Source organism: Canis lupus, chromosome 18 (genome assembly GCF_048164855.1).
Source record: "Canis lupus baileyi chromosome 18, mCanLup2.hap1, whole genome shotgun sequence".
Classification (NCBI taxonomy): Eukaryota; Metazoa; Chordata; class Mammalia; order Carnivora; family Canidae; genus Canis; species Canis lupus.
The window spans coordinates 19,560,815-19,586,949 of record NC_132855.1 but is presented as its reverse complement, the minus strand read 5'-3'; the positions used below and the strand labels follow the sequence as shown (position 1 = coordinate 19,586,949).

Genomic DNA, 26,135 nt, shown 5'->3' with positions numbered 1-26,135 from the left:
TATAAAGGATGGTGAGAAAATGACTTTGAAAGCATCACTTGTTAGTACGGTGGGTTTTTCTCCTGATGGCTACAATTTACATGCCATGGGCCCTATAAGCTTTCCAGTTTTTTCTTGATGCTATGAAGAAAAAAAAAATCAAACAGTTTCTTAGAGTCTGGAATGCTTTTCCTGGCAATTGACAACAGAGTTCAAGTCAAGTTTATGATTTGGACTTAAATTTAGACTTTGCTTACACATTTTTAACTCTTTGAAAGATGGGTTGAGTATAATGTGTATTACGTGCCTTCTTTTATATATGTTTTATTGTTGACTGAAATTTTGAAAGGCTTTGTTGATAACTTTTTAAAATTTTGCTTCTAAAATAGAGGAAAGAAAGCAATTCAGAGTCTCATCTATCACCTTATTGCATTAGCTGTTAATTTTTTTCAGTTAAAAGAGGATAAAACAATTATGTTTGTATCATCACTTGGTTATCTGCTCTATTTTAAACTTAGTGTTATAATTTTATCAAAAACATTTTTTCTTCATATGTATTGGTATGGTCTTCAGCCCTTGTAGAGATTTCAGTAATTTATATGTATTCTTGGGAATTAGGAGTTGTCCTAATGTGTAAGAAGTCCTCTCTAAAAGGATGATATGAGGACTAAATGAGCCCATCTGAGTTGCCTAGCACTGTGCCTGGCACATAAGCACTCAACAGATGTTTTTCATTTTTCTCCCTCTTCTTTCCCTGATCTTAATTGGATTTCATTTGTCATTACTAATAGGCTATTACATGCTATAGAATGAATCTTTTTGGAAAACAATTATATGAGCAAATAAAGCTTGTATTTAAAATATTTTCACACTTTCCAATAAAACTATAATATGAAATATATGAAATCAGATCAACTGGCCATCAAAGAATTGCTCCGTTAAGACTGTGCTGCTGTAAATTTTGCTGAGGTATGAGATCTGCTCCAATTCTTGCAGGCAGTCAGTGGCCCTCAGTGCCCCTTTTGGTGACAGCTGCCTGTAAGACCCTCTTTTGGCTTACCCTAAGTATCTCTGTGGCCTCCAGGAAAGATTGGCTGTGGTTCTTCTCATTAAATATCAGAACAACAAATGAGGTTCTGTCCCTGTTTCCTCGTTTTCACTTCTATTTCTCTATTCTGGTGTCCTTTTTTCCTCACCTGCTCTGTTCTAAGAAGACATTTTATTTTCTATGTTTGGGCATCCGTTTCCTAACCTTTGCATTTTAAAAAATATTTATTTATTCATTTTAGAGAGATAAAGAGAGAATGTGTGAGTGGGGGGAGGGACAGAGAGAGAGCATTTTCAAGCAGACTCCCTGAGCGTGGAGCCCTCTGCCAAACTGAATCCCATGACTCCGAGATCACAACCTGAGCTGAAACCAAGAGTTGGATGCCCAACCAACTGAGCGCCCCCCCCCCCCCAGGCACCCCAGTAACCTTTGCATTTCTAGCCAAGGTCCATCCAGAGGACATCCTTCTTTTCCAAATGTGGCCATTTTAGAAATGTCTTAAAGAGCCTTCTTGTTCTCCCCATTGTCCATCAGAGGGGCAGCGCTATACTTCAGAAGATCTTGACCTCTGGGACTCCATGCTGTGCTTGCCCCTACTTTGATTCTCTCCTCACGTGCAAGGTTTATTCTACATCCCATGGCTTTGCTTCTCGCAGCCCAGGATGATGTGGGACTACACGTCATGAGTTATGCAATATTTGTCTTGTAGGCTTTCACCTTTGGGTCTTTCCAGCTCACTCGTGCTCTTGACCAATGATAGATCAACATTTCTATTGCAAATATACCTGACATAGGGTTTTAGAAGTTCAGAACAGAGTGATCTTGTAGTTTATCTCATCAAAGCCTTGTTTTCAAAGGTGTGGTAAAGGAGACTGGGAGAATGAAGAGATTTTCCAGGTACAGGTGATACCTCAGTCCTATAACTCAGACCTTGTCTGTCTTGTGACCCAATTTAAGCATTAGTGAGTTCAGGCTGGATGTTGCTTCTTTGTTTACTCATTTGTCCTTTTTAAGTATAGCAATCTTTTTCAGTCCATAAGGTGATGATGCTTTTTAGCAAAGAAACATTAAATATTCCTGTTGGGTCTGACTCACCTCTCAGAAACTTTGTTTCCTCAGACTGCATTTCATAAAGAAAGCAACAAGCTTAAAGTTTTAGATTTTTCAAATATCTTTCTTCCTAGTCCTTCTCTCTGCTATAACCCTCCCATCTCCCTACTTATTTCAACTTTTCTTGGTTACTTTGATATTACGATGATTGATTATGGATTCTGGTTTCATTACTGTTTCTGCTACATCTTAATTAGCTTTTCTCTGATCTCTCCTGGTCTCACTGTGATGTAAATTAAGGTTGACTTCTGGGTTCCAGTCCAATATGTAAAGAGCTTGGAAGTCATCAATCCCATTCTCACAGCTGAAAATTAACAACTATTTAACAGAAAACAGTTTGTTCAAATTAATAATAGCAACAATGCATTGGGCAATTATAGTTTATGAATAAGAGAAGAAAGGGAGAGAACTTGGGAATGAATTCTCTGTTATAAGGTGCCTGGATGACCTCTGATGGAGGATGGTGTTGAAGTGGACTTGGATTAAGATGTAAATGTTTATTGCAAATTCTAGGAAGACCACTGAAATATTTTTAAAAAAGAAGTATAATTGATATCTTTTTAAAAAAGATTTTATTTATTTAGGGACACCTGGATGGCTCAGTGGTTGAGCGTCTGCCTTCAGCTCACGGTGTGATCCTGAGGTCCAGGGATCGAGTCCCACAACAGGCTCCCTGCATGGAGCCTGCTTCTCCCTCTGCCTGTATCTCTGCCTCTCTTTCTGTGACTCTCATGAATAAATAAAATCTTTTATATTTATTTTTAAAAAGATTTTATTTATTTATTCATGACAGACATAGAGTCTTTTAAAAAAAGATTTTATTTATTTATTCATGACAGACACAGAGAGAGGCAGAGACACAGGCAGAGGGAGAAGCAGGCTCCATGCAGGGAGCCTGTTGTGGGACTCGATCCCTGGACCCCAGGATCACGCCTTGAGCCGAAGGCAGATGCTCAACCACTGAGCCACCCAGGTGTCCCTATAAATTGATATCTTAAGAGAAAAGAAATGAAATCATATAAAATGTCAATTAGAAGCTGGGAAGTCAGAAAAAGAGTAGAAGACAAAAGGAAAAACCCTAAAAGAATAAGAGCAACACATATGAAGTATTTACCAATATGATAGATATAATTCCAGCTACATTAGCAATCACTTGAAATGGGAATGGTCTAAAAGAGAGAGACTATTAGTGGAAAAAGAAACAAGACCGAACTAACTATATGTTGTCTATGAGAAATGTACTTTAAATGCAAAGACATATGTAGATTAATAGTAAAGAGATGGGGAAAGATATACCTTGCTTTATGTAAGCAAGAAAGCCAAGTAGCTATAATAATTTCAGATACATTAGTCCTTAACACAAGTAACATAATCCTGTGGAGAGTCAAGTGTTCTTCAGAAACCTTTGCTTTTTTCTTATAATTCATATTAAGAGACAATCCCCCATCTTTCAATATTTAGCACAAACTTCACCCACATTGGATTCTGTGCTTATCATAATTCAATGATACATCATGCCTGTTGAGTGTTGGATCTGATTTGGTTTTACCTAGGATAGAACAACATTGCTCAAAACTTTGTCATGAAAAGAAGCCTGTTTGCAAATTCATTTTATTTTATTTTATTTTATTTTATTTTATTTTATTTTATTTTATTTTATTTTATTTTATTTTATTTTATTTTTGAGAGAGAGAAAGAGAGAGAGAAAATGAATGAGCAGAGAGAAGGGCAGAAGGAGAGGGAGAAGCAGACTTCCCAGGGAGCCTGATGTGGGGCTCCATCCCAGGACCCTGGGATTATGACCTGAGTTGAAGGTAGATGCTTAACTGACTGAGCCGCCAGGTGTCTCTGCAAATTCATCTTTTAACCCTTGAATTTTTGTTTTTATAAAGGAAGAGTAAAGGAATTACCATACTTTTCCTATTTTGTTTTAGCGTACTTGTTGGTCTTATGCCTTCTTTGAATTGGAGTAACTTTTATCTATTTGGAAATGTCCATCAAAATTATCTTTCATCCTACTTTGAAAGAATACAGCTTATTTCTCTTCTCTGAAGGAGGAAAGGAATTGTAGTTACTTCCTTAGGGAATATAGGAGGAAACTATTTGGAGGTTTTTAGATGAAATTCAAACATACCTGAAAATGTTGTCTAAAATTTTATTGGAAGAGGGCCTGTGTTAGATTCTTCTCATGGAAGATGAAAGCTGTTTTATATTTTTATTTTATTTTATTTTATTTTATTTATTTTATTTATTTTATTTATTTTATTTTATTTTATTTTATTTTATTTTATTTTATTTTATAAACGAGCAGGCACACATGTGCACTAGTGGAATGGGGAGGGGCAGAAGGAGAGAAAGAGGCTTAGGAGAGAAAGAGGCTTAAGTAGGCTCCCTGCTGAGCACAGAGCCGGATGTGGGGCTCTGTCCAAGAATCAGACACTTAACCAACTGAGCCACCCAGTTGTCCTGAATGAAAGCTATTTTAATTAATTAGTTAATTAATTAATATATTTATTTATTTTAGAGAGAGCGTGCACAAGAGGGGACTTTGAGCAGACTCCCCATGGAACATGGAGGCCAACACAGGGCTGGATATAGGACTCTGAGGTCATGACCTGAGCTGAAACTAAGAGTTGGACACTTAACCAACTGAGCCACTCAGGCATTTCATGAAAGCTCTTTTAAATGACATCTGTTAATTTTATCATCAACTTAGAATTCTAAGATTCAACTAGCTGGGGGTACTCACCTACTCTCGAGGAGAACAAGCCCATTTCAAAGCAGGCTATAGCCATTTCCATAGTGGTCAAGGGCAGTTTCTGTCCACACTGGTTTTGCAATATGAACTTCCCTTTTACACAGGCTTCATTTAAATGACATGATTTAGAGTGGATGAGGATGAACATTTGTTAGGAACAAAGTAAAGGAAGAAAAAAGGGCCCTGCCTTCTCACTGATCTTCCTGATGTTTCTGTTTTCAATTTTCCTGCATGCTATAGCCTTGCTGCATGTCAGGACAAGGTTGGTGTTAACCCAGGTTCCCCCCACCCTTTTCTTTTTCCAACTGGCTCTGTTGGGTAGCAAATATCTGACTTGTACTATTCTCCAGGTTGCAACAGGTTGGTCCACATTGTATATTCCATTCGATGGGGGTGGGGGGGTGTGCTCCAATTATAGAGAACATCCTAAACAGGTCTTCATTTCAATAAAGGCATAAAATGCCTTTGCCCTAATGGGGCTAAAAATCTTAAGCCAAAGAGGTATTCTATGAAATGGTCTGAAAGGAGGGCAAGGAGTACCTTCTCCATTTTTTCCCCTGTAGCAACTCTAGGCAAATTCCTCAGAAATCAGATTGGCAAGGACAAAGAAGGGGTGGGCTGAAACTCTGGAATTTGGGCTTGCTGAATGCATGCCATTCCCTTGCCACGTAGCACAAATTGGTGCCAACTGTGGAAAATAAAGATCTAAGTCAGAAGTGCAGTGTAGGCACAAGGCAATCATCGGCTCAATTAAACTGGTTATTCCACAAATAACCTAGAAACAGCAGGATTGCCAAAGGATCTCCAGCCCCTGAAACATTTGCAAATGAGCATGACAACTGAGATTTTTCTTTCTTTGTAGCCATACACTGTCACATTTTAATGATGGATTATAGACATGGGCTTTTGGCAGCAGACTGTAGCAAACATGATTCTACACTTATTTTCTTTTAATCAGAAGATACAAAGGCTTATAGATATATGGCATCGTGCCCAAGAAGGAGTTAGATAAAGCTCTAGAAGGAAGAATGTGGGTTAATGGGAATATATACACACACACACACACACACACATACATATACTTTCCTTTCTTTTTGGATATGAGGCAGATATGCTTTTATTGTCATAAGACACATTTATATTTTTATTTTAGGTGATATTTTTATACTTGTTGGGGACGTTTATAACAAAATATAAAACTAGCTGAGATAGCATATATATCTAATTCTGTAACATATACTAATCTGTATCAGTGCCATTCAAAACTTGCAAATTAAACATCTTTTTTCATAAACCAGTAATCTCTTGATGTCATAAATATGAAAGTAACATGTTATTTCTACAGTCATGATGTCAGGAAGATATTATTTAAGTATTTAATGGGATCAGAGGCTTAGTGGACAGGAAATATATTTTTTTTCTATATGTTTCCTGTGTCTGTTTTACTTAGTTTAATCATTTTAATTGCAATTTATTTTTATTTTAAGACAGGACTATAACTCTTGGATGCTATTCTTTTCTTTTTGGCAAGTTGAGGAATACCAGGTAACTGTAAAAATGAAGCTATAACTTCTGTATTCTTCTGCATTGTCCCTGTCTTGGTCTATATCTATCTCATTTGGTTCCTTTCCCCTTGTCCTCTTTATATTCTGGATTATTTAGCCTTTTTTCATTTCACTGGGCTGTAAAAAGAAAAAAATCTGGATGTCTTTCTATGAAGATACTCTATAATACATTTTAAACACCCTGAAAATATACAGGCATTGTCTTGAGATGTTTTCTTGTAGTGCTTTGGATTGGAGTGCTAAATGATATGTGGAAACTGATTTCTCAAGAAGAATTTGTTCTAAAACAGCAGTTTAAAAAGTTTAAAATACAAAGAAAAAATCCAATATGTGGATTGGAAAAAAAAATCCATAGCTCTGGTTCAGGTCCCATATGTGTGGATGTGTGACATCCATCAGTGGGATAAACAGCACCTGGTGGCTGATTTACAGAGTGGTATTCTTCCAAAAAGGCAGCCATTCACCCCTTGACAACTGAATGAGTGATGGCAGCTGTATTCCAGAAGGCTCTATTTGGGAAAGCAAAATTTAGGATAGGGTGGGATCAACATAAAAAGATAAGGAGACGTAGGGATCTCATCTGTCTGGGTCTTTTGGGTTGGAGCCAGCACCTGGAGGACAGCATCTCCCTCTTCTTCCAGACTGTGGGATATTGAGGATTTTCATTGAGGAGATCCATACATGCCACAGCTGCCCCTTGGTCAGTCTATTTGGATTAGTGAATCAGAATAAAAACTGTTCTTCCTTTGATTAAAAAATGGATTCATCAGCTTAATGTAAAACCTTGGCCTTCATGTTTAACAGTTAGAACTACTACAGGCACATTCAGTAATGGTAAGTCAGCAATGCCAAGGCTTTTGCCCTGATGATCCCACCTTTGCCACAAAGCCTCCATTATTCTGGAAGTATTCTATGGCTGCTATTCCTCTACCACACAAAGCCCTCCTCATGAAAAGAAAACACTAAAACCAGAGTTTAATTCAGATGCACAATAAAGGAGAAAGTGGTGGAACCATTCAAAGCAGTAGATCCTGGTATTGAAGTCTTGGGCTTTAACCTCAGGTTTTGTGAGCTCAAGTCTCAGTTCCAGGGAGAGAGGAAATGAGGAGTTACTGTTTAGTGGGTACAGGGATGATGAAAGCATTCTGGAAATACATAGTGGTGATCATTACACAATAGTATGAAAGTATTTCATGCCTCCAAATTGTTAATTAAAAATGGCTAAAAAGGTAAATTTTATGTTCTGTATATTTACCACAATAAAAGAAAAATGAAGATAAGAATTCTAGTTCCACTTCTTAACAGCCATACAAGCAAATGACTGTATCTCTCTGTCATTATGTTCCTTCAGCTACAGAATGTAAGAGGATGATAATAATGATACGAGCTTCACAGAGTCATCCTAATTGAATGAAATGTATGGGACAGACTTACACACTAATTCAAAATCATCAAGGGATTAGCTATTGTTCCAATGATTTATGAATGTTAATTCTGTGGTTAAAATCTCTTACATTTGTTGTATAGTCCTCCCTTTGTAGAATTCTCTGTAGAAACCACCAGTTTCAGTTTTGCTTATAAGATAGACTTTCATCTTTTTGATATCTCATGCAAAACTTTTAGCTCTTTAAACCTATACCTTGTTGACAAGGATGTGGGGACAGGAGGCATTCTTCTCATTGCAGTTTGGACAGTCAGTTGGTAAAAGGCTCTCAAGCAGTATGTAACAACAGTTAAGACGTGCATAATCTGTGATGCTACAGTGCCATTTCTATGAAGAGTCATCACATATGTATGTACAAGTACACGGAGAGGCATCTATTATAGTACTGATTACAATAGCAACAAATTGGAAACTATACAAATATCCATTCTAGTGAATTGATTAAAGCTAAATAGTGGAATCTTTTATAACCATAAAAAAAGATGATGCCAAATTACAGTAAGGGAGGGGCACCCAAGTGGCTCAGTTGTTGAGCATCTACCTTTGGCTCAGGTCATGATCCTGGGGTCCTGGGATTGAGTTCTGCATCAGGCTCCCTGTAGGGAGCCTGCTTCCCCCTCTGCCTATGTCTCTGCCTCTCTCTGAGTGTCTCTCATGAGTAAATAAATAAAATGTGGAATAAAGAAAGAAAGAAAGAAAGAGAGGGTCACCTGCATAGTTCAGTCAGTTAGGCATCCGATGCTTGATTTTAGCTCAGGTCATGATCTCAGGGTCATGAAATCAAGTTCTGCCTTGGACTTTGTGCTCAGTGTATGGAGTCTGCTTGAGATTTTCTCTCCCTCTTTCCCTTCCCCACCCCCCTGCCTTTGCATGTGTGTGCTCTCTCTCTCTCTCTAAATAAATAGATAGATAAATAAATAAAATCTTAAAAAAAAAAGTAAAAGAGAGAACCATAAGGGGTCTCACTGGCTATGGAGAAGAAGAGTAAGCCCTTGTATTTCTCAAGGTGTTACCCTAATTTAAACCTTTTATTTTTATGTAGAGTCCTCCAAATCTGAGTCCATAAAGGAACATGGATGAGTGACTATTGCAATGAAAGAAAAAAATAAGGTTCCAGCAACCTTAAGTGTCTGCATCTGTCTTCTTCTGGCAAATTCAGTCAATGTTTTGAATATCCCTCCAGCCCCCATACCAGCAATGGCAACCTTTCTGCCTTTACTGATATGTCTTGTCACTGGGGTTAAGGTAAAAACTCTGTTCATTATACTCTCATGATAAGTGCTGTGGCAAGCTGCTGGCTCTCTAGACCACAGTCGCCCCAACACAAGCAGGGTCATGATATACCTGGATTACCTATCATAGCCAAGATCTTGCTATGTAGAGTCCCATGCCCATGATCACAAAAGTCTTCTACTCTCCTCCACAAACACAGGACTCAATCTGTGAATGGATACGTCTCCCAAGAAAATGATCATTGAGAAGCACAGCAGTTTCCAACCTTTGCCTATATATATGTACACACACACACACACACACACACACACACAGATGGGTTGCTCAACAGAATGATAAAATGTTATGCAGGAGGGTTAAAAGGAGAGATGTAGTGTTTTGAAATAAAGGCTGCTGCAGCAGGATGTGATGCACAGTGGAGATTCTGGGGTCAGAATGAGGTTTGAAACCCAGCTGCCTTATTGATTAGCTGTGTGACCTTGGTCAAATTACTTAGCCTCTCTGAGCTTCAGAAGTCCCATCAACAAAATAGGAGTGATAACATCTTCTACTCAGAGTTGCCAGGATTAAATGAGATAAAATATATAATGGGCTTGAACCAGAGGTGATACACACAAATAAGGGGGTTCTTTCCTTCTCAGACTTTGGCAGAGCATTAAGTAGCCATGGCAGTCCTGAAAATAGATGGTTTTTCTAAACAGCACAATGTCCCAGTGTACTGTTTGTACTGCACTCTCTTTAAGGGTCATGTAAGGGCACTGTTGTGAGAGCTATAGACAGAATATGTTAAAATCAGGATGGGGGAGGAGGACAGTGGGGAGAGGGAAGCTTTATATTTTCTGACTTTATCAGTGGATAATTTTCATGATTCAAATGAGGCTGAGAGTAACTTTCCAGGTTTTAAATACTCCATTTCATGTAAGAATGAGGAGGAATTGCTGATCAATTAGGTTTAAAAGCTACTGAAATTCTCAAGAATCATTTAAATAAGGTACTTATGAATGCCCCGAAAGAGACGAGTATAACCTTCCACGTCAGCAGTACATGAGTTAAACATGTGGTTAATGATGATATAAAAAGAGGTGGTATGTGAAATATCAGTTCAGGCGAGGTGACGCTCAATACTAATTTATGTGATATCAATAACGCTTTAGTCTAAATGAACCTTCCGTATATATAAAACACTCCTAATTATTGTAAAACCGTTACTTTCCACTTACCATTGATCTTCAGGAAATGACTAAAATTTTTGGAGTGTGCTGACACAGCACTCTTATTCTGGGTCATTATTTAGAGCAGGTGTCAATCTCTTTCACTTAATCTCAAGGCAGGAAAAAAAGTAGTTTTTTATTTAATCAAGCCTCTCAAAAAAAAAAAAGGAACACATTAAGATAAGTGTAACTTTTATAGGGATGTTAACACTCTAATACTCTTTGGGGTAGGCAAAGCTTTTGATTTTCAGCCAGGTTCAAAAGAAGGCATTAATTTTTATAAGGTGGTGAATACAGTAATTCCCTATAGGAATATTCCAAGCCATCAGCAACCGATCACCTTCCAGGTGAGGTTCCCCAAGCTTGAGTCAGGTGACCAGACTGTCCTGTTGTTAAACAACATTTCAGAGTTGATATTTACCCTCACTTCCAATGCAAGAGCATGGCATTTTCAAGCTCTACCTGTTGAGATTTTAAGGTATTATTATAGCAAATCCAAACCACACAAGAATTAATATAATTACACAACTGCTGGCATAAAATGCATTTGTAGGTCAGGACTAGAAGGTGATCATTTCAACTAGAACATCAGCTTGTATAGCATTGCTCTGTTGCCCACACGCTCAGAGCAGATTTGTTAATGTAACTGTCCCTTCTCCTTCAAATACAAGTGGCTTATAGTAAGGTCTTTAATTTGAGGCTAATTGGATTGCTTCCTCCATTCTCATCCATAGAGCTTAAGTATTATAGCTTCCATGCAATTTTATGCAACATTTACAGAGCACATTCTAAATGCTAAATAGTGCTAGGCATTTGAAACAGATCATTTTATTAAATTCTCCCCCAAACCTTAGAAGGCATAACAGCCTTCTACTGAAAATTTTGTTTTCAGTAATTATTGTGTACCAGGCATTGTTTTAAGTATTTTACACATATTAACTCATTCAATCTTTGTAATATCCTGGGAGGTGTCATTAGCTCCATTTTACAGGTGAAGAATCTGAACTTCAGAGAGGTTTAAAAAGTGGCCGTGGTCACAACACAGGAAATGACAAAGCTGAGGCCACTAAATCTCCTGCTCTGCTTGCCTGCTCTTAGCATAGTGAGCATGGACCTGAAGGCATGACAGATATCTTCAATCATTTGTCTGTAGTTGAAGCTGGCTACATAATTCTTGGACCCAGTGCTAACAAAAAGTGCAAAGTCCCTTGTTCAAAAGACAGGGGGAACATGTCAGTAAAGATATTAAATAGAGGGGCACCTGGGTGGCTCAGTTGGTTGAGAATCTGGCTCTTGATTGTGGCTCAGGTCACAGATCTAAGGGTCCTGAGATGAGGCCCTGCATCAGGCTCTGCACTGAGCATTCAGTCTGCTTGAGATTCTCTGTCTCTTTCCCTTCCCCCTCTCTCCCTGCTCATGTGCCCCTCCCCACCAAAACCAGATATTAAATAGAAAAGTTTTTCCTTGCTTTCATAGCTATCTCTTGACTTACGGTGTTTTCAATTTGCTATTTAATGTGTCATTCTAAGTAACACAAAATTTAAATATTAAGTTGTTAGCATTCATCTTACCATTAATCTTTATGTTGTGCAATGCCAGTTATAAACGCAAATATAGGTGAACTTGTATATGGAATCACAGAACTCACACAATTTATATTTTGTGGCTCCTGTGTATATGTGTATTGTGTTCTTAACCAGAGCAGTAGAAACACTGCACAAAATGAACTCAACTGTCTTTTATTTCAGTTCTTTTTTTTTTTTTTCTAAAGACCTCACTTAATTATTCATGAGAGACACACAGAGAGAGGCAGAGACACAGGTAGAGGGGGAAGCAGGCTCCCTACAGGGAGCCTGATGCAGGACTTGATCCTAGGACCCCAGGATCATGACCTGAACCAAAGGCAAATGCTCAGCCACTGCGCCACCCAGGTGGCCACTCCCTTTTTTGAAGATTTTATTTATTTGAGAGAGAGAGAGAGAGAGAGAGAGAGTGGGAGAGCACAAGCATTGGAGAGGGAGTAGCAGGCTGCCCATACAGCAGGGAGCTCGATGAGGGGCTTCATCCTAAGACCCTGGAATCATGACCTGAGCCAATAGCAGCCACTTAACCAACTGAGCCACCCAGGTGCCCCTTTATTTCAGTTCTTGACATGAATATATCCTGCCCAAACTCTGCCTTCTGTTTACTCATGAGTAAGGAAAGACTGAATGGAAAAGCAAGCGAGGGCTGCCCTATCTTTCCCTTTACCCTGATGTCATCATTTTAGTGTATGTGACTGGTTGGCCAGTGCAGCGATGTAACCTGAGTAAGACAGGGTTCCTTATTCATTTATGTTTCTTTGAATGGCATATCCTTTTTTTTCTGGGTTCCAAGAAGGTTCTGGTTTGAAAGGGAAGCAGGTACTCTCAGGGCTGTCACTGTCCACGTCTCTCAGGCCACTCAGCCATAGATGAAGCGGGCTTATTTCACACTCATTTTGGCTCTCACTGAACACCTATGCAGCCTCAGTAGCACTACATGCAGACGAGCTAGGAGTGAACAATGGGCACACCTGCCAAATCTCTGATCTCATGCGTGCTCCAGGTCCCACCAAGCTCTGGCAGGTGCTGGCACTGGTACGAGTGTTCTGGGTCTCTCTCACAGCTTGGCTACACCCCAGATGTGCAATCCTGGGCAAGTTACTCACTGCTCTAAAACTGTCTTCTCTGTAGCATATATATAGACACAAGAGAATATTACTCAGTCATCAAAAAGTTAAATCCTGTCACTTGGAGCAACATGGATGAAGCTAGAGATTATTATGCTAAGTGAAATAAGTGAGTCAGAGAAAGACAATACCATATGATTTCACTCATATGTGGAGTTGTAGAAAGAAAACAGATGAACATATGGGAAAGGGGAAAAGAAGAAAAGGAGAGAGGGAAACAAGCCATAAGAGACTCTTAATAACAGAACAAACTGAAGGTTGCTGGAGAAGTGGGTGGGGGATGGGCTAGATGAGTGATGGACATTAAGGAGGGCACTGGGTGTTGTATGTAAGTGATGAATCACTGAATTCTACTCCAGAAACCAATATTGCACTGTATGTTAATTAACATTTAGATAAAAGAATAAGTAAAATTATTTTCTCAGCTTAAATAGGAATACTTCCAGCCACCTCATAGGGTTATTTATTAAAATATCTGAAAGAATACACATAAAGGTCTTAGCCCAAGGCATGGCACATAGTAAAATACCTGGTGTTAGCTAGCCATCATGTTGTGGATGTTGCTGCCTCTGGATACATTTTGCAATTCCATTTGTTTGAAAATCTTTACCCCTTCACATAAAATAATGAAGGGGCACTCGGGTGGCTCAGTTGGTTAAGCATCTGACTCTTGATATCAGCTCAGGTCTTGATCTCAGGGTTGTGAGTTCAAGCCCTCATTGGGCTCCATGCTGGGTGTGGTGCCTACTTTAAAAATAAAGAAGTTAATGAAGAAACCTGGTGAAGATTCATCTTAGAAAAGACAGAAACTTTCCAGTGAAGCTCAGCTAAGGTTTTAACCACAAACCTAGCATCCTTTCCACTACCACTGTCAACTCAGTTAAAAAAAGCTTTGAATGAAAAAATTAATGGGAAAGGTCCCTCTGAGTAGTGTTTGTAGAAGGGACCAGGCGAAGCCTTCTCTAGGAGTGTGTGTGTGTCCTTCTGGGAAGCAGCTATAGGATTCATCTCAAGTATACAAGCCTGGGGTCATATATATATTTTTTAGTGTTGCAGGCAGCTGACTCTGCTGTTCCCTCCCCAGCTTTCTCCTGGGTCACTGCCCATCTATGAATTCACTAAATCAGTGTCACTCAGAGTGGGGTCCCCAGGCACTTGCAGCAGAATTACAAATGCAGGATCCTGAGCCCAGTGCCAGATCTTTGAACTGAAACCCCAGGGGAAATCTCATCCAAAAAACTCCCTTTAACAAGTTGCCCAAATGCTTATTACTGCTAAGTTTGATAATTTCTGTGGCAGTCTAGAAACTGAGAAGGAGATCTTTTTCTTTTTTTTAATCCCTAGCTCTGGGAAGACTGGCCACCCTTTGTTGAATGCTGGAGAAATGTCTAAATGCAAAGCACAAAGCTACAGGATTTTTCCTCATCTGAAGACCCTTGGAATGGTTCTATTCAGGCCTAATATTCAGGAGGTAAGCACTAGTAAGGCTATAGATTTACCAAAATATTAAAATTCTTCCATAGTGGGTAGTAGGTAACCATTGTTCTGGGCTCTATCCTGTCCCACTGGCCCAGCTGCCCAGGCTTCTCCCTTGGACTGCTCTCTGATCCAGCAACTAAAGGGTTAACCCTTTGTCTAGCAAGGGGTCTCATCTATTCTCCCTGGCCAGCATAGGTGCCAGTCAGCTCCTTATAGGTCCAATCAGTGTGGTGCCTTACCAGTGGGCTTGTGCCTACGTCCCTCCCCTAGAGAGGGAGGTGGGATTGGGAAGGAGGTCCTTGGGTGGATGGTACCCTAGTCAGTTTACCTTGTTTACCTGTTATCAGGGTGCCCCTCCCCACATGTCCATGAGGCCATAATGGATGGACTCCTAGTGGGTGAGATGACATTCCTGGGGTAAATGCCCCAGGTTATGGCCACCACCAGCTGAAGTACTACCCCTAGAGATGCTCTTCCATGGCTTCTTCTGGGAACTGCAGCCTCCATGGCACTTCAGATCTGAGGGATCCTGGAAGAGACTGGGTGAGTTCGAGCCATGCAAGAATTTGAGTCTACAAACATGAGGGTTCTCTGGGCATGCTTTGACAGATGAGAGTCTATTTGGTATAGATGGTGCATGCAAGGGTTAGTGTGGGGGCTGGGTGAAGTATGGGGAAACAGGTTCTCTTTTCATTTATTTGGCCAAGTTTGCTAAAATCACTGAATGCTCTACTGTCATGGCATTAGCCACATTGCTTTTAATAATAAAAATGAGGGCAAGTATTTACATAGTTATTATCCTGTGCCCAGCACAATTCTTTTTTTTTTTTTAAGATTTATTTATTCATTCATGAGAGAGACAGAGACACAGGCAGAGGGAGAAGCAGGCTCCATGCAGGGAGCCTGATATGGGACTTGATCCCAGATCCTGGGATCATGCCCTGAGACGAAGGCAGACATTCAACCGCTGAGCCACCCAGGCATCCCTCGCATAATCCTTTTTTCTTTTTTCTCAGCACAATTCTTAATTCATTTGAGTTACTATGATCATCACCATATTACATAGATGAAGAAAGTGAGACCCAGCAGTTAGTTAAATCTCAAGTAGCAAAGTCATGATTCGAACTCCAGCACCCTGAGATTAGAGTCCAAACTTATAAACGCCACTTCTCTTCTTCAGTTTACATTTAGAAAGTTTAGTTTTTGTGTGTGACTTAGTTGGTAACAGAGAACAGGAAATATATATATATATATATATATATATATATATATATACCCTGTAATACAATGGATGGAAACATTTTGAATGCAATTTCTGTCAGTTCAGCAGAGGAGAGAGGAGTCAGCACCATGAACAATATTGCTGATATTAAGAGAAATTCTCTACCTACTGACACTCCATAATTAGCCTAACGATTATCAGGGTATTGGGGAAGTCATTGGAAAAGTTCCCTGTATATTCCTATGTCAGTCATGGCTCAGACAGGGGCATTGTTTACCTAGTAGCAGCACGTCAAACAAAAGTTCAGCAATCATTTTTAAAGATCAACAAATGATTTGGATAGTATTAGAAATTGATGAGCTACTTGGATGAAAACTCATATATATATGTATGCTTCTATTTAGAGAATGCTGAGAATTAAATGTTTTAAATTTATATGTTGATTAACTACTTACAGGGTTTTAAATATTTTATCACTACATCTTTGCTGATTCAATTCTTCATTTTTTTTTCCTTTGGCCCACGCTTGTCAACTGGGAAAAAGACTAGCTCTCTGACTGAATTCTGATGTCAAGCTGTATCCCTTTTCTGTCTCAAATTTGCTCCCTGTGTGGCTCACACTTCTTTGCTAAAGAAGGAGGTAGACTTTGGCTTTAGGTGGAAAAGGCTATCCTCATTATTGAGTGGCAACGCAGGCAAAAAGACTGTTCCTCAGTAGCCTATTGCTTCCTTCTCTAAGCCCAGGTAATTGAGCTGTCATATTTAAAGTTTTATTGGTTAAGATTTCAAGTTAGGACTGGAGCCCTTCTTTTGGAGTTCCTGCAGAGCTACATGTGGAAGAGAACAAATGGAAAACTCAGTGATGAGCTCTGAATAAGGCTGCAAGAAACAAAGAGTAGCCAGTCCCTATGGTCTCAAGGAACATTTAAGGGCAGGGAGTTGCTTAGACACTTAAAAACAGAAAGGAGATTCAAAACTCTTCCATTTAGTATGTCAAAAACAGCTCAGAAGCATAGTATGTGATGATTGGGGCAAAGCATTACAATTTCTAGCCAGTCCAGTCATGATTCTCTGGCAAACTGCACAGTCATGGTTATGATGCATTGGGATAAGAGGTGCTACATACATGTTAGATATTACATAAATGTCAGGAATGATTATTGTTTGTTAATAGGGGCTAAACTGTTCCTAAGCAAAACTGACTCCCAGCCAACAACAGCGGTAGCAGAGATTCTAACTCCCGAATAACCCATGAGCATGGAATATTCACCTCTGCTTCTAGAAAGAGCTTAGTTGTGATCTGGGGTTGAAAACTGGTTGGGGTGGTCCCAGTGCCACCACTTGCTCAAGTGACTTCAGGCCAGCTCCCTAGCCTCCTGGAATCTGCCTTAATTCATCTGTAAAATGGGGATAGTAATTACACCTGCCCTACTTCTCCTTCCTGTGCTAGGTGGTTGTGAGAATCAAGGGTGTTCACATGGGTGCGATTGCTTCGTGAAGGGTGAGACGCTGCAAGAATGACAGTGGTCATCTAGGATAGGCTGGTATTTAGCCTATGCCTTCCCTTTGAGTCCTACTCACAAGGGGAAATCCGAATGGAAATTAAACTGGGGATAGGGCTGGTGTGTCTGGCCGATGCTGAAAACGCCAGGCTCCTTCTCTCACGGAGCTGTCAGGAAGATACTGCAGACCAGGCTCCCGGATCCTGCATTTTGGCTCTGGCTCTGCCACTTGCCAGCCTGTGAGCTTGGGCGAGTTACAGAGGAGGCTCTGGAAGTGATCGCCAAGGGCCCTTCCGGCTCTGACGCTGAGTCTAAATCAGGCTCATCACTTGGCTCTAGCTGTGATTCACCTTTCGCCTCCTGGAGAAACTCCCCTCCAGCTTCTCAGACGCACGAAGCTGGGGTCTTGGAAAAGGTGGGGGCTGTGTATTCCATGTGAGGGTGCACAGTAAAGAAGTTACTCCCTTGGAGGTGAGGTGGGGTAGGGGACGGTGAAAAGGGGTGCCGAACGTTCTGGCAAGGCAGGATTCAGGGAACACTCTAATGAGGTCACGACTGTCGCAGGCGAAAAGGAGCTGGACATCTGCTGGTGGGGGAAGGGGGGAGCGTCTTGCATTTCTGCTTGCAGAAAGTCTCTGCACCCTTTAGCACCCTCTTAGCCCACTACCCCCTGTCCTCATCCCCACATCTTTCCAACGCAAGCAGGCCTTGCTCGTAGGAGAGCCCGTGTCCGTGCCTCCTCCGTGGTCCTGTCTGAAACCGTGAGGATTGTTTCCAAGCTGACTCACACCACTAATGTCAGGGAGCCGTGTCACACGGCGCTGGGCTCTGCAAGCTGTTGCTTGCGCGGTCGCCGCCGCGGCCGCCGCTCCCCGGCGGGTGCATCAGGGTCCGCTCTTGGGGCGGGGGCGGGGCGGGGCGGGGCGGGGCCGGGGCGGAGTCCGCCCCCTCAGCGCGCCGGCCCCGCCCCTCCTTCTCTCCCTCCCCCGCGGACCGCAATGATTTAGAAGTTCAGGAATCCCACGTGACGTCACCGGGGGGGTGATGTAATGCACTCTAAATAGAATGTATTGTAATCTTTGCTCAGTCCAACGTGGTCCCTTCACCCGGGCTCCGCTCTTGCCTTCTCCACACTTGTTTGGTAAGTTCCTAAAAATACGGCTCGGCCACTTCTGGGGCTTTTGCATTTAGCTACTTTTGTTGCACTTGCCGCGGGAGCCATCTCGGGAGCGTACTTGATTTGCAGGGGTTGGTTCTCGGCAGCAGCCGCGAGATTACTTGGTCCAGTGGGCAGGTCACAGGGCAAGGAGTAGGGAAGATGCGATGCATTTTTTTTTTTTTTTTGGAGGGTGATCTGTGTTTGTAAACACTTTGGCGGACCAGAGGGAAGTCCGGCCCTAAATGCTGGTGGACTGTGGAATTCTGCTGTGTCCCGAGGCCACTCCAGAGACCCCCACGCCGTGTCCGTGCCGGAGCGCGTCTCGGTGGCCGCCGCGCCGTGCGACTGGAGGGATGCTAACGTGGAGCGAGCGCCGTGTCCTCCCCGGCGTGGTGCGTGTGTGGGAGCGCGCGTGTGTTTCCCCGACGCGGGGAACAGTCATGAATCGGGGGTGTGTGTTTGCCTCCAGAGACCTGGCCAGGTGCGGACCCCTCCAGAGGTGCGGCCAAGCGGCGGCAGCGGCGGCGGCAGCGGAGACGGCGAGCCAGGAACCTCCCCCCGCGTCCCCAACTTCCCGGTGTTGCGGCGGAACCCCCGGAGAAAGTTTGCAAACTTCCAGCGGGCGCGGCGAGGACGCCGGGGTCACCTCGGGGGCGGGCGGGGGGCTCGCTCCCTCCCGGTGCCGAGCCTGCTGCTGCCACCTCTCCCGCAGGGCTGCCCGCCGCAGCTGGTGGGCGCGCGCGCCCGGGGAGGGGACGGGGCCCTCGAGGGGCACTTGGCTGTCGCTGCAGGCGCAGAGAGCTCGAGGGCGGCGCGGCTCGGTGCGCTCTCACTCCTGCAGCCGTCTCCTGCCTCCGGCCGGTTCTCGCTGGCATCGTTACCCCCCCCACCCCCACCCCCCGCCGCTGCCCCCAAATGACAGCTCCCGCTTTTGCCGCGGCGGCGCGGCGGCAGCTCCCGGGACCCCGCGGCGGAGCCTTCCTCTGGCGGCAGATTTCTCCACGCAACCGCTTAAACTTTTCGCGAAGTTCTTAGAGGGGCAAGACGCGCCAAGGAGCCGAGGACACGTTTTTCTCCCGACCACCGCATCCCGCTGCTCCTTTGCAGTAGAGATGTTTCCGGGGGGAGGGAGTATCCGGTAGAAAAGCCGCAGGCCTTGTGCACCTCCTCCCCAACTTTGCGTGCACGGGGGCCACCCCCCCACCCCCCACTTGATGCTTGTTCGAGGCCAGAAACTGGAGCGGGTTGCTTGTGTATGGCGTTGTCACAGAGTCCTCCGGGTGTGTTTGATTTTTATTTTTCCCTCCCTCTCTGACATGTGTCAAGGAATAAAGGCTGGATACAGGTCCATTACGTCATTCTGCAGGCCAGTAAGTGTTTGATTAACAGCTTCAGATACTCAAGAGTTCGGGGGTTTAGAAATGCTGACAAAGCAACTCTGCTTCCCATCCCACCCCCAACATACTCCCACAACAGCCCGTTCCCTGGTTCCCTGGGCATCTTTATTGCCCTCTCCTCCTGGCACCCCCTCCTTCTCGACCCCCTCTCCCGCCCGCACCGTTGTCACTCTGGCCCCGCCTCCGCCTTTTACTGCTTTCCCTGGGGCGATCACTGTCCCTGGAGTGTGGGTAAGAGCTTCTGGGGTCCGAGGGGAGCACGGTACCTGATAGACGCACACACAATCTGCCCTTTTCTATTATTTAAGAAAGGCACCAGCGATCCCTCTTCTGCAGGGCGAAAATGCTCGGTCCTGATAGGAAAGGCATCTCAGGAAGCGTTTAGAGTCGTTATGATGACACTGTGTCCCCGTGGTGACTTAGGAAAGCAACACACCCACTGCAAACAAAGTACTTACTTTTACCTAGCGCCTTCCTCCTAACCGGTTAGCGGAAGGGGGGGCGGAGGGGAGACCAAGAAGTGAGGATGCTGACTGTATCCTGTTTAGCTGAAAGAATCAAGATTCAGCGTTGCATTTGCAAAAGCGAGGGGACATGAGTCGTTGAACCCAAAGCACCTTCCAATAAATTGGCGAATGTATTTCTTTCTCTTAGCCTTAAGATTCTATATTTAAAGAGGAAGTTGAATACTTTAGTCATAGAACTGAGTCAGAATCTTCGAATCTGGCAGTTGAAGTAAAAACACTGTGTGTGACGTGTTTAAGGGATAAAAGTAAAAAAGAACTCTGAGTGGGGGAGGGTGTGTGTGTGCAGCAGAAATCGAATAAAAAAAAAGCTACTGACAGTTTTGGATCGAGTGGGGCAGAGGGTTTGGGTGCCCTCTGATTTGAAGTTGACGGAAGCTAAATTAAGGAACATTTATATTCTGAGTATGTGGGAATTTCGTGGAGAACACATGTTTTGTTATAATCAGATCTACTTTCTTCCAAGTGAAACAGCCATGCTGTAGAGTAGGCATTTGTGAAACTTCCGTCTGGGGTCTAATTGACATCCTTCCCTAAGTTTGCAGCGGTATTTATTATTTATTCACATCTAGAGATGAAATAGTATAACCCTACAGAATGCTTGTGCATCTAAAATGTTAAACTTCTTGTTTGTGATGCAGAGACCTAAGGGAAAAATGGCCCGGGTCACCAGCACTGGAGAGTGTGATTAATGATCAGTGATTTAGTGATCAGTGATTAGTGGTTTTATTCAAACTGTTACCTCTGACCAGAAGCACACATCAGAGGATTAACAGGCTCTTTAGATAAATGCTCATTAGTGGAAGGGGAAAAGCAAAGATAATAGGCATGCACCCAGGGACAACTTTCGAAGAAAATCATTCCCCGTCTTCAGAATAATAAGCTCTATTAACAGAAAGCCCTTTTAATTTAAAACTTGCTTTTATCTTGTAAATCAAAGTTAGATGTAAAAGTTTGTAGTGCCATTATAACCTAAATTTTCCCATATCCACTCGATGTGGATTATCTCAGTAGCGATATTTTTTTTTTATTTAAGTAAACAATTGGACCTTCAGAGCAGCTGAACCCTGACAAGTTCTTAACTCCCAGGGTTTGAAGGTGTCCCCCCTTCTAGAATGGCGAGTGCAACTTGCTAGCTAGATGGCGCACTGTTATTTGGTGTCCTGTGCCGTTGTAGTGCAGGAGTCTCAAGGAGCAAGTAGCTGCTTGCGAGGTGTTCTTCCACACTTCCAACAAAGTTGATTCTGTGTAGGGTTGGAGGCTAGACAGTTCTACAAGTTTTTAGTCACATTTTCCATGTCAGTTAAATCTGGGGAGTTCAAGGCTACTGGAAAAATTAGTCTCATTACTAAGAGAAACTTAGCGAACGAAGGAGGAAAGGAGGTACGGGAGTCCAGGAGGTACCTCTGGGTTGCAGAAGTGATTGTAAAATACCAGACCTGTTCCTTTTTTTTTTTTTTTTTAAACTAAAAGCTAGTTTCACAATCTTGTGGTCTGAGATTCTGAGGCAAATACTCAAAGATTTATTTTCTTCCTAATCTTGCTGGTGAAAAAGAAGTTACTAGAAAGAAAGGAAGAAAAAACCTGATTTGGTGACTGCAGGAAGCAACACGTTGCTGATTCTATTCTACAGATAATGGTAAGATGATGTTTCTTATGCTTATGAAGCAGAAAGGAACTTTGCATTTGGTTAAATGAGGCTGATCTTATATTTTCATAGATGGAATTCAGAAATGGAATTCTTATTTCACACCGAATTTTAATGTTGCCTTTGTCGGTTTCCTGGGACTTGGTGGCATTTTGTGTGGAAGGGGTGTGTGTGTGTGTGTGTGTGTGTGAATAAGACCATTATTTTCTGGGTAAAATAATGTTCACGGGCATGTGAACTGCAGGAGGGTAGCTATGAAGCATGTTAAGTAATGTGTCAGGTAAGAATTCCTTTTTCCACAGGCCTTCATGAATCACTTTAATAAGTACTTAAGTTTTAATAAGGAAGGCGTTTTTAAAAAAGAAAACTAAAAATGAAAATAAAACAACAACAAAAAAACATTCTCCACACCCAAACTTAGATGTGTATTCCCCTGAAGTAGGATGCTGTTGATTGAATATCAGCTATTATTTTAGTTTTAATACTTAAAAAGAAAATAATAATAGAACTCACTGGTGCCTTCCTATAAATGTCCTCATTTTCCTTTGCATCATTTTATACAGATCTGTTATTTTAAAATCCTGACTGATGCATAACGATTTGTATTTTTCAACCTTACTGGGGGTAAAACATATTTGCTCTATTGATAATATCTTTAAGCTGTTTTTGAATGTAAATTGCTGATATCCATAAACTGTCAAGAAGTCAGTTGTGACCTTATATAGATTCTGCATGAGTAGATAGTTTATTAGAACATTCCCACAAAAACATGGACCCATCTCTGTGACATTGCAGCTTTTATTTGAATAGAAGTTTAATTGAATGGTAGTTTGCCAGAGAGACTTTTCCTGTATAGCTTTTCAATTATAGTAGGTCAAAGGTTTTCATACAATTAATTGTCAGTTTCCCACACCTGTGGATTCAAAACCAATCAATCGTGGGTTTTCATGGCTGTTGGTACCGATGTCAAGTTCCTGGTCTCCTGATTTCTTACCATAATTTGCCTTTTAGCAACCATGCATCACTTTCCTATAGTATTTCCTCAGCCTTGGAGTTTGTTTCTTATTAAACTGAAAATTGTTTTGTGGGAAGGTGATATTTGCTGTACCCTCAAGATGTGAACTTTGTGTTTATAGTTGGTTTTCTTCCGATTGCGTTGTTGGATTAAAATTGGGGATTTGAGTGGACTTATTATGTTTGTCATATTTTTTTCCCCTTCTTCTTCACTTCAAAGCAATGCTGTTAGTCACAAAATTAATGTGATCATGGCTGGTGTTTCCCATCTATACGCTTCTTTTGCTTCTTACAAATTGGATTTCTACAGCAATTTAAGATCTTTTTTTAGAGACAGCTTTCTTGGATGAAGATGGAGCAATGATCTCAGTCAATTCATTATCTTGTCCAGTTTGACTACCAGCTGTATTATGGGAATCTACCAGTACTTTTTATAAATTGTGTTTAAAAATGTATATCTAGTACTATCTCTCTGAATGCTATTTAAGAAAATTATGCAACTGAGATAAGGTAATAAACTAGGCAGCAGTAGCCTTAAACATTGAAGTGTGAGGAAGAAGCACTTTCAGATATGCTAAGCAGACTTAAAGAACCTTTTTGTATTGCTATTTGTAAACTAAATAAGCCATCAATTTTGTGGCATTGCTTTAAATAGAAACTCTGACACTTTAAAAAATGACCATCATGTTTAATGTTTTCACTAAAAAGTTCTTCTATTTTGTAATTTGGAAAAAAAAGTGAGCAATTAGTGATTTTGAGGATCCATTAGTATTCCATTGTTGGGAATCACAAATCATGGATTTGACATGAGAGAAAGAAGAGAGAGAAGGCTTTTAAAAATTTTCAGGTACTGATAACAGTATGCCAGAGACAAGAGTTAAATTTTTGTTGCTTATATTGAGACTCTGGGACTTTCAAACTAAAACTTACATTTTGGATACATTTCAGATGTTACATTGGCATTTTTGTATTTCTTTCTGTCACTCTGCTGCTCATTTATGTTTTCTGAAAGATGGATCAGAATCAATTTAACACTTTAAAAACACATATTTTAGTTGCTTCCTTCTATTTCCTCAAGGTTTACATTTCTAATCTCTACCCTAAAATTAACAAAGATTGAAAACTATCATGTTGGTGTTTGGCTTGAGCTAATCTTGGAGAGTAAGAATTCCTTCTGGACCAGGGATTTCGATGGCCAAGTTGAAAGGCTTGCTATAGTGTATGCAGAGCCAGAGCTGGGGAGGTCTTCTCATTGATAGACCAACCTTGTCACTTTGCAGAGGAGAACCCAAGGCCTGGTTATATCCTGTGGCTCACTGAGGCCCAGAGCTAAAGACTGCCAGACTGAGCCTAAAAGCCACGTCCCTGCCTCCAGGTCAGGTTCTCTTTCCATGAGCCAGGCTGCCATAAATGGTCGTGAATGAAACATAACCCATGGCTTTGGATGCTTTGCTCTTTTCAAGCCTTTTGATCACTAACTTTTCGAAGACAGTTCTTATCAGATCTTTTGAATGAATACCCTAACCATAAAAACTGTAATTTCTGTTCTGTTTATTCTGACATATCTGTAATGTTAATTTTTTTCACATTGACCTCCTTATTGGAAAACCATTCTTCTTATTCTTCGCCATTATTATTAGACATGCCTTGTAAAACAGTACTGTCCAGATTTCATTTGAGACTAAACACCAGGCAGGATTAAAGATGTTCTAAAAGACTGTTGTAGGATAAGGCAGTAACTTTTGTTACTTCCTTTCTTTTCTTAATCACCTTTGAAGAAGGGATCCGTAAAATTATTTAAAATTAAAATAAATCCTCTTTCTTTTTGTCAAATAGACAAACAAGCGCTATTTTCACTCTGGCAGATGTACTTTTGCCCAGAATCTGTCTCTGTAGTATATTATCTTTCCAGGTTGGTATATACGAAAGTGTTTGGAGGCGACTATTACTGTATCAGAAGTGAGTTGGGTCTAGAAGTATGCTGTTTGAGGTTTGACTGGCAAAACTTGACTAATCATAGCTAATAGAAATCATGCATGCAACATAGGGGGCTCCACAGCACCACACATTTGATTTAAGATGACATTTAGGCTATGCTGTATTTAGGATGGGGAACAAGACAATCTCAACAGAAATCTTGAATGCATCTACTGTATGTGTTATTTGGCTTGACCCATAGGTTTCCTTTCCAGCTCTTTGCATGAACACTTTATATCAGAATTCAGGTCTCTTTTATTCTTTTATTACACTGAGGAGCCCCTGTGTTGCATGATTCCTCAACTACAACACATTTCAGCCAATTTTATGCAATTCTCTCTCTGCTGGCTTCCCAAGGGGGAAAACCACATACAACAAAAAACATCTTTGTTTTTGTTTGAATTAGCTGATTATAAGAAGAAATACATTTTATCTCCATTTGCCAGATCTGGTACGAGCCTTTCACTTTATCAAAACAAGATCTTCTTCTCTAAGTAAGCGATGATGCTGTTTGACTTCTGAATGATCAGGTTCTAATCATGCACCAGAGGGTAGAAAGCCTTGAGGATAAAATCCGTTTCCACCAGGGTGGCAAGGCGTGATGTAGCACGCCGTTAGGAAGAGCCCGATTTGCCTTCCTGCAATGACAGCATTGTCCAGAAAAACACTGCCTTCTGGGAGGAAAGACCATCTTCTCAATTCTCAAGCTCACTGATGGCTGTGTTGAAGATGACTCTCAGAATGCTGAGGGTTTCTGAGGTTATTTATTAAATTACAACATGGTAAAACATCCACAGGCTAGAATTTGACTATCTACATCTTAAAAGCCTTAATGGTCTTCTTCATCCATTCCCTGCATTTTTCTTATGCTAATATTTTTCTAGATTTATTTTTAAGCATCCATTCTGGTTACTCTGCTTTTATGAGTAACCCTACAATAACAAATCACAAGTGTGTGCGTAACGGGATAGGGGACATTTTTCCATAAGGGAAATAGGTTTTAATATCCAATCTTAGGAGAAGTAATTAGCAAGACAAAAGAGAGAAAGGTTTGAAATCCAATTGATGGCATCACAGGCTCTGCTGTAGCTCTGCCAAACAATGTGGTTTATGGCAACAGGAAAAGACTAAGACTGAGAGGGGGAATCCCTTCAA

The 26,135-nt window shown here is 41.5% G+C and overlaps 1 protein-coding gene across 8 annotated transcripts in view; it reads left to right on the top strand.

Moving 5' to 3' along the window:
* The window catches only part of CREB5 (cAMP responsive element binding protein 5), a 494,733-nt gene that overhangs the window by 69,585 nt on the left and 399,013 nt on the right, over positions 1–26,135 (top strand). For 2 of the 8 annotated variants that reach the window (XM_072783651.1, XM_072783644.1), the window contains exons 1-2: positions 18,345–18,402; positions 21,897–21,980. In XM_072783651.1, the coding sequence (XP_072639752.1) occupies positions 21,978–21,980 (3 nt within the window). In that variant the 5' untranslated portion in view covers positions 18,345–18,402; positions 21,897–21,977. Of the gene's footprint in view, positions 1–14,402; positions 14,530–14,884; positions 15,081–18,295; positions 18,403–20,650; positions 21,981–26,135 lie in introns of those variants that run through there. The other 6 variants (XM_072783650.1, XM_072783646.1, XM_072783643.1 and 3 more) reach the window with 5 other exon arrangements.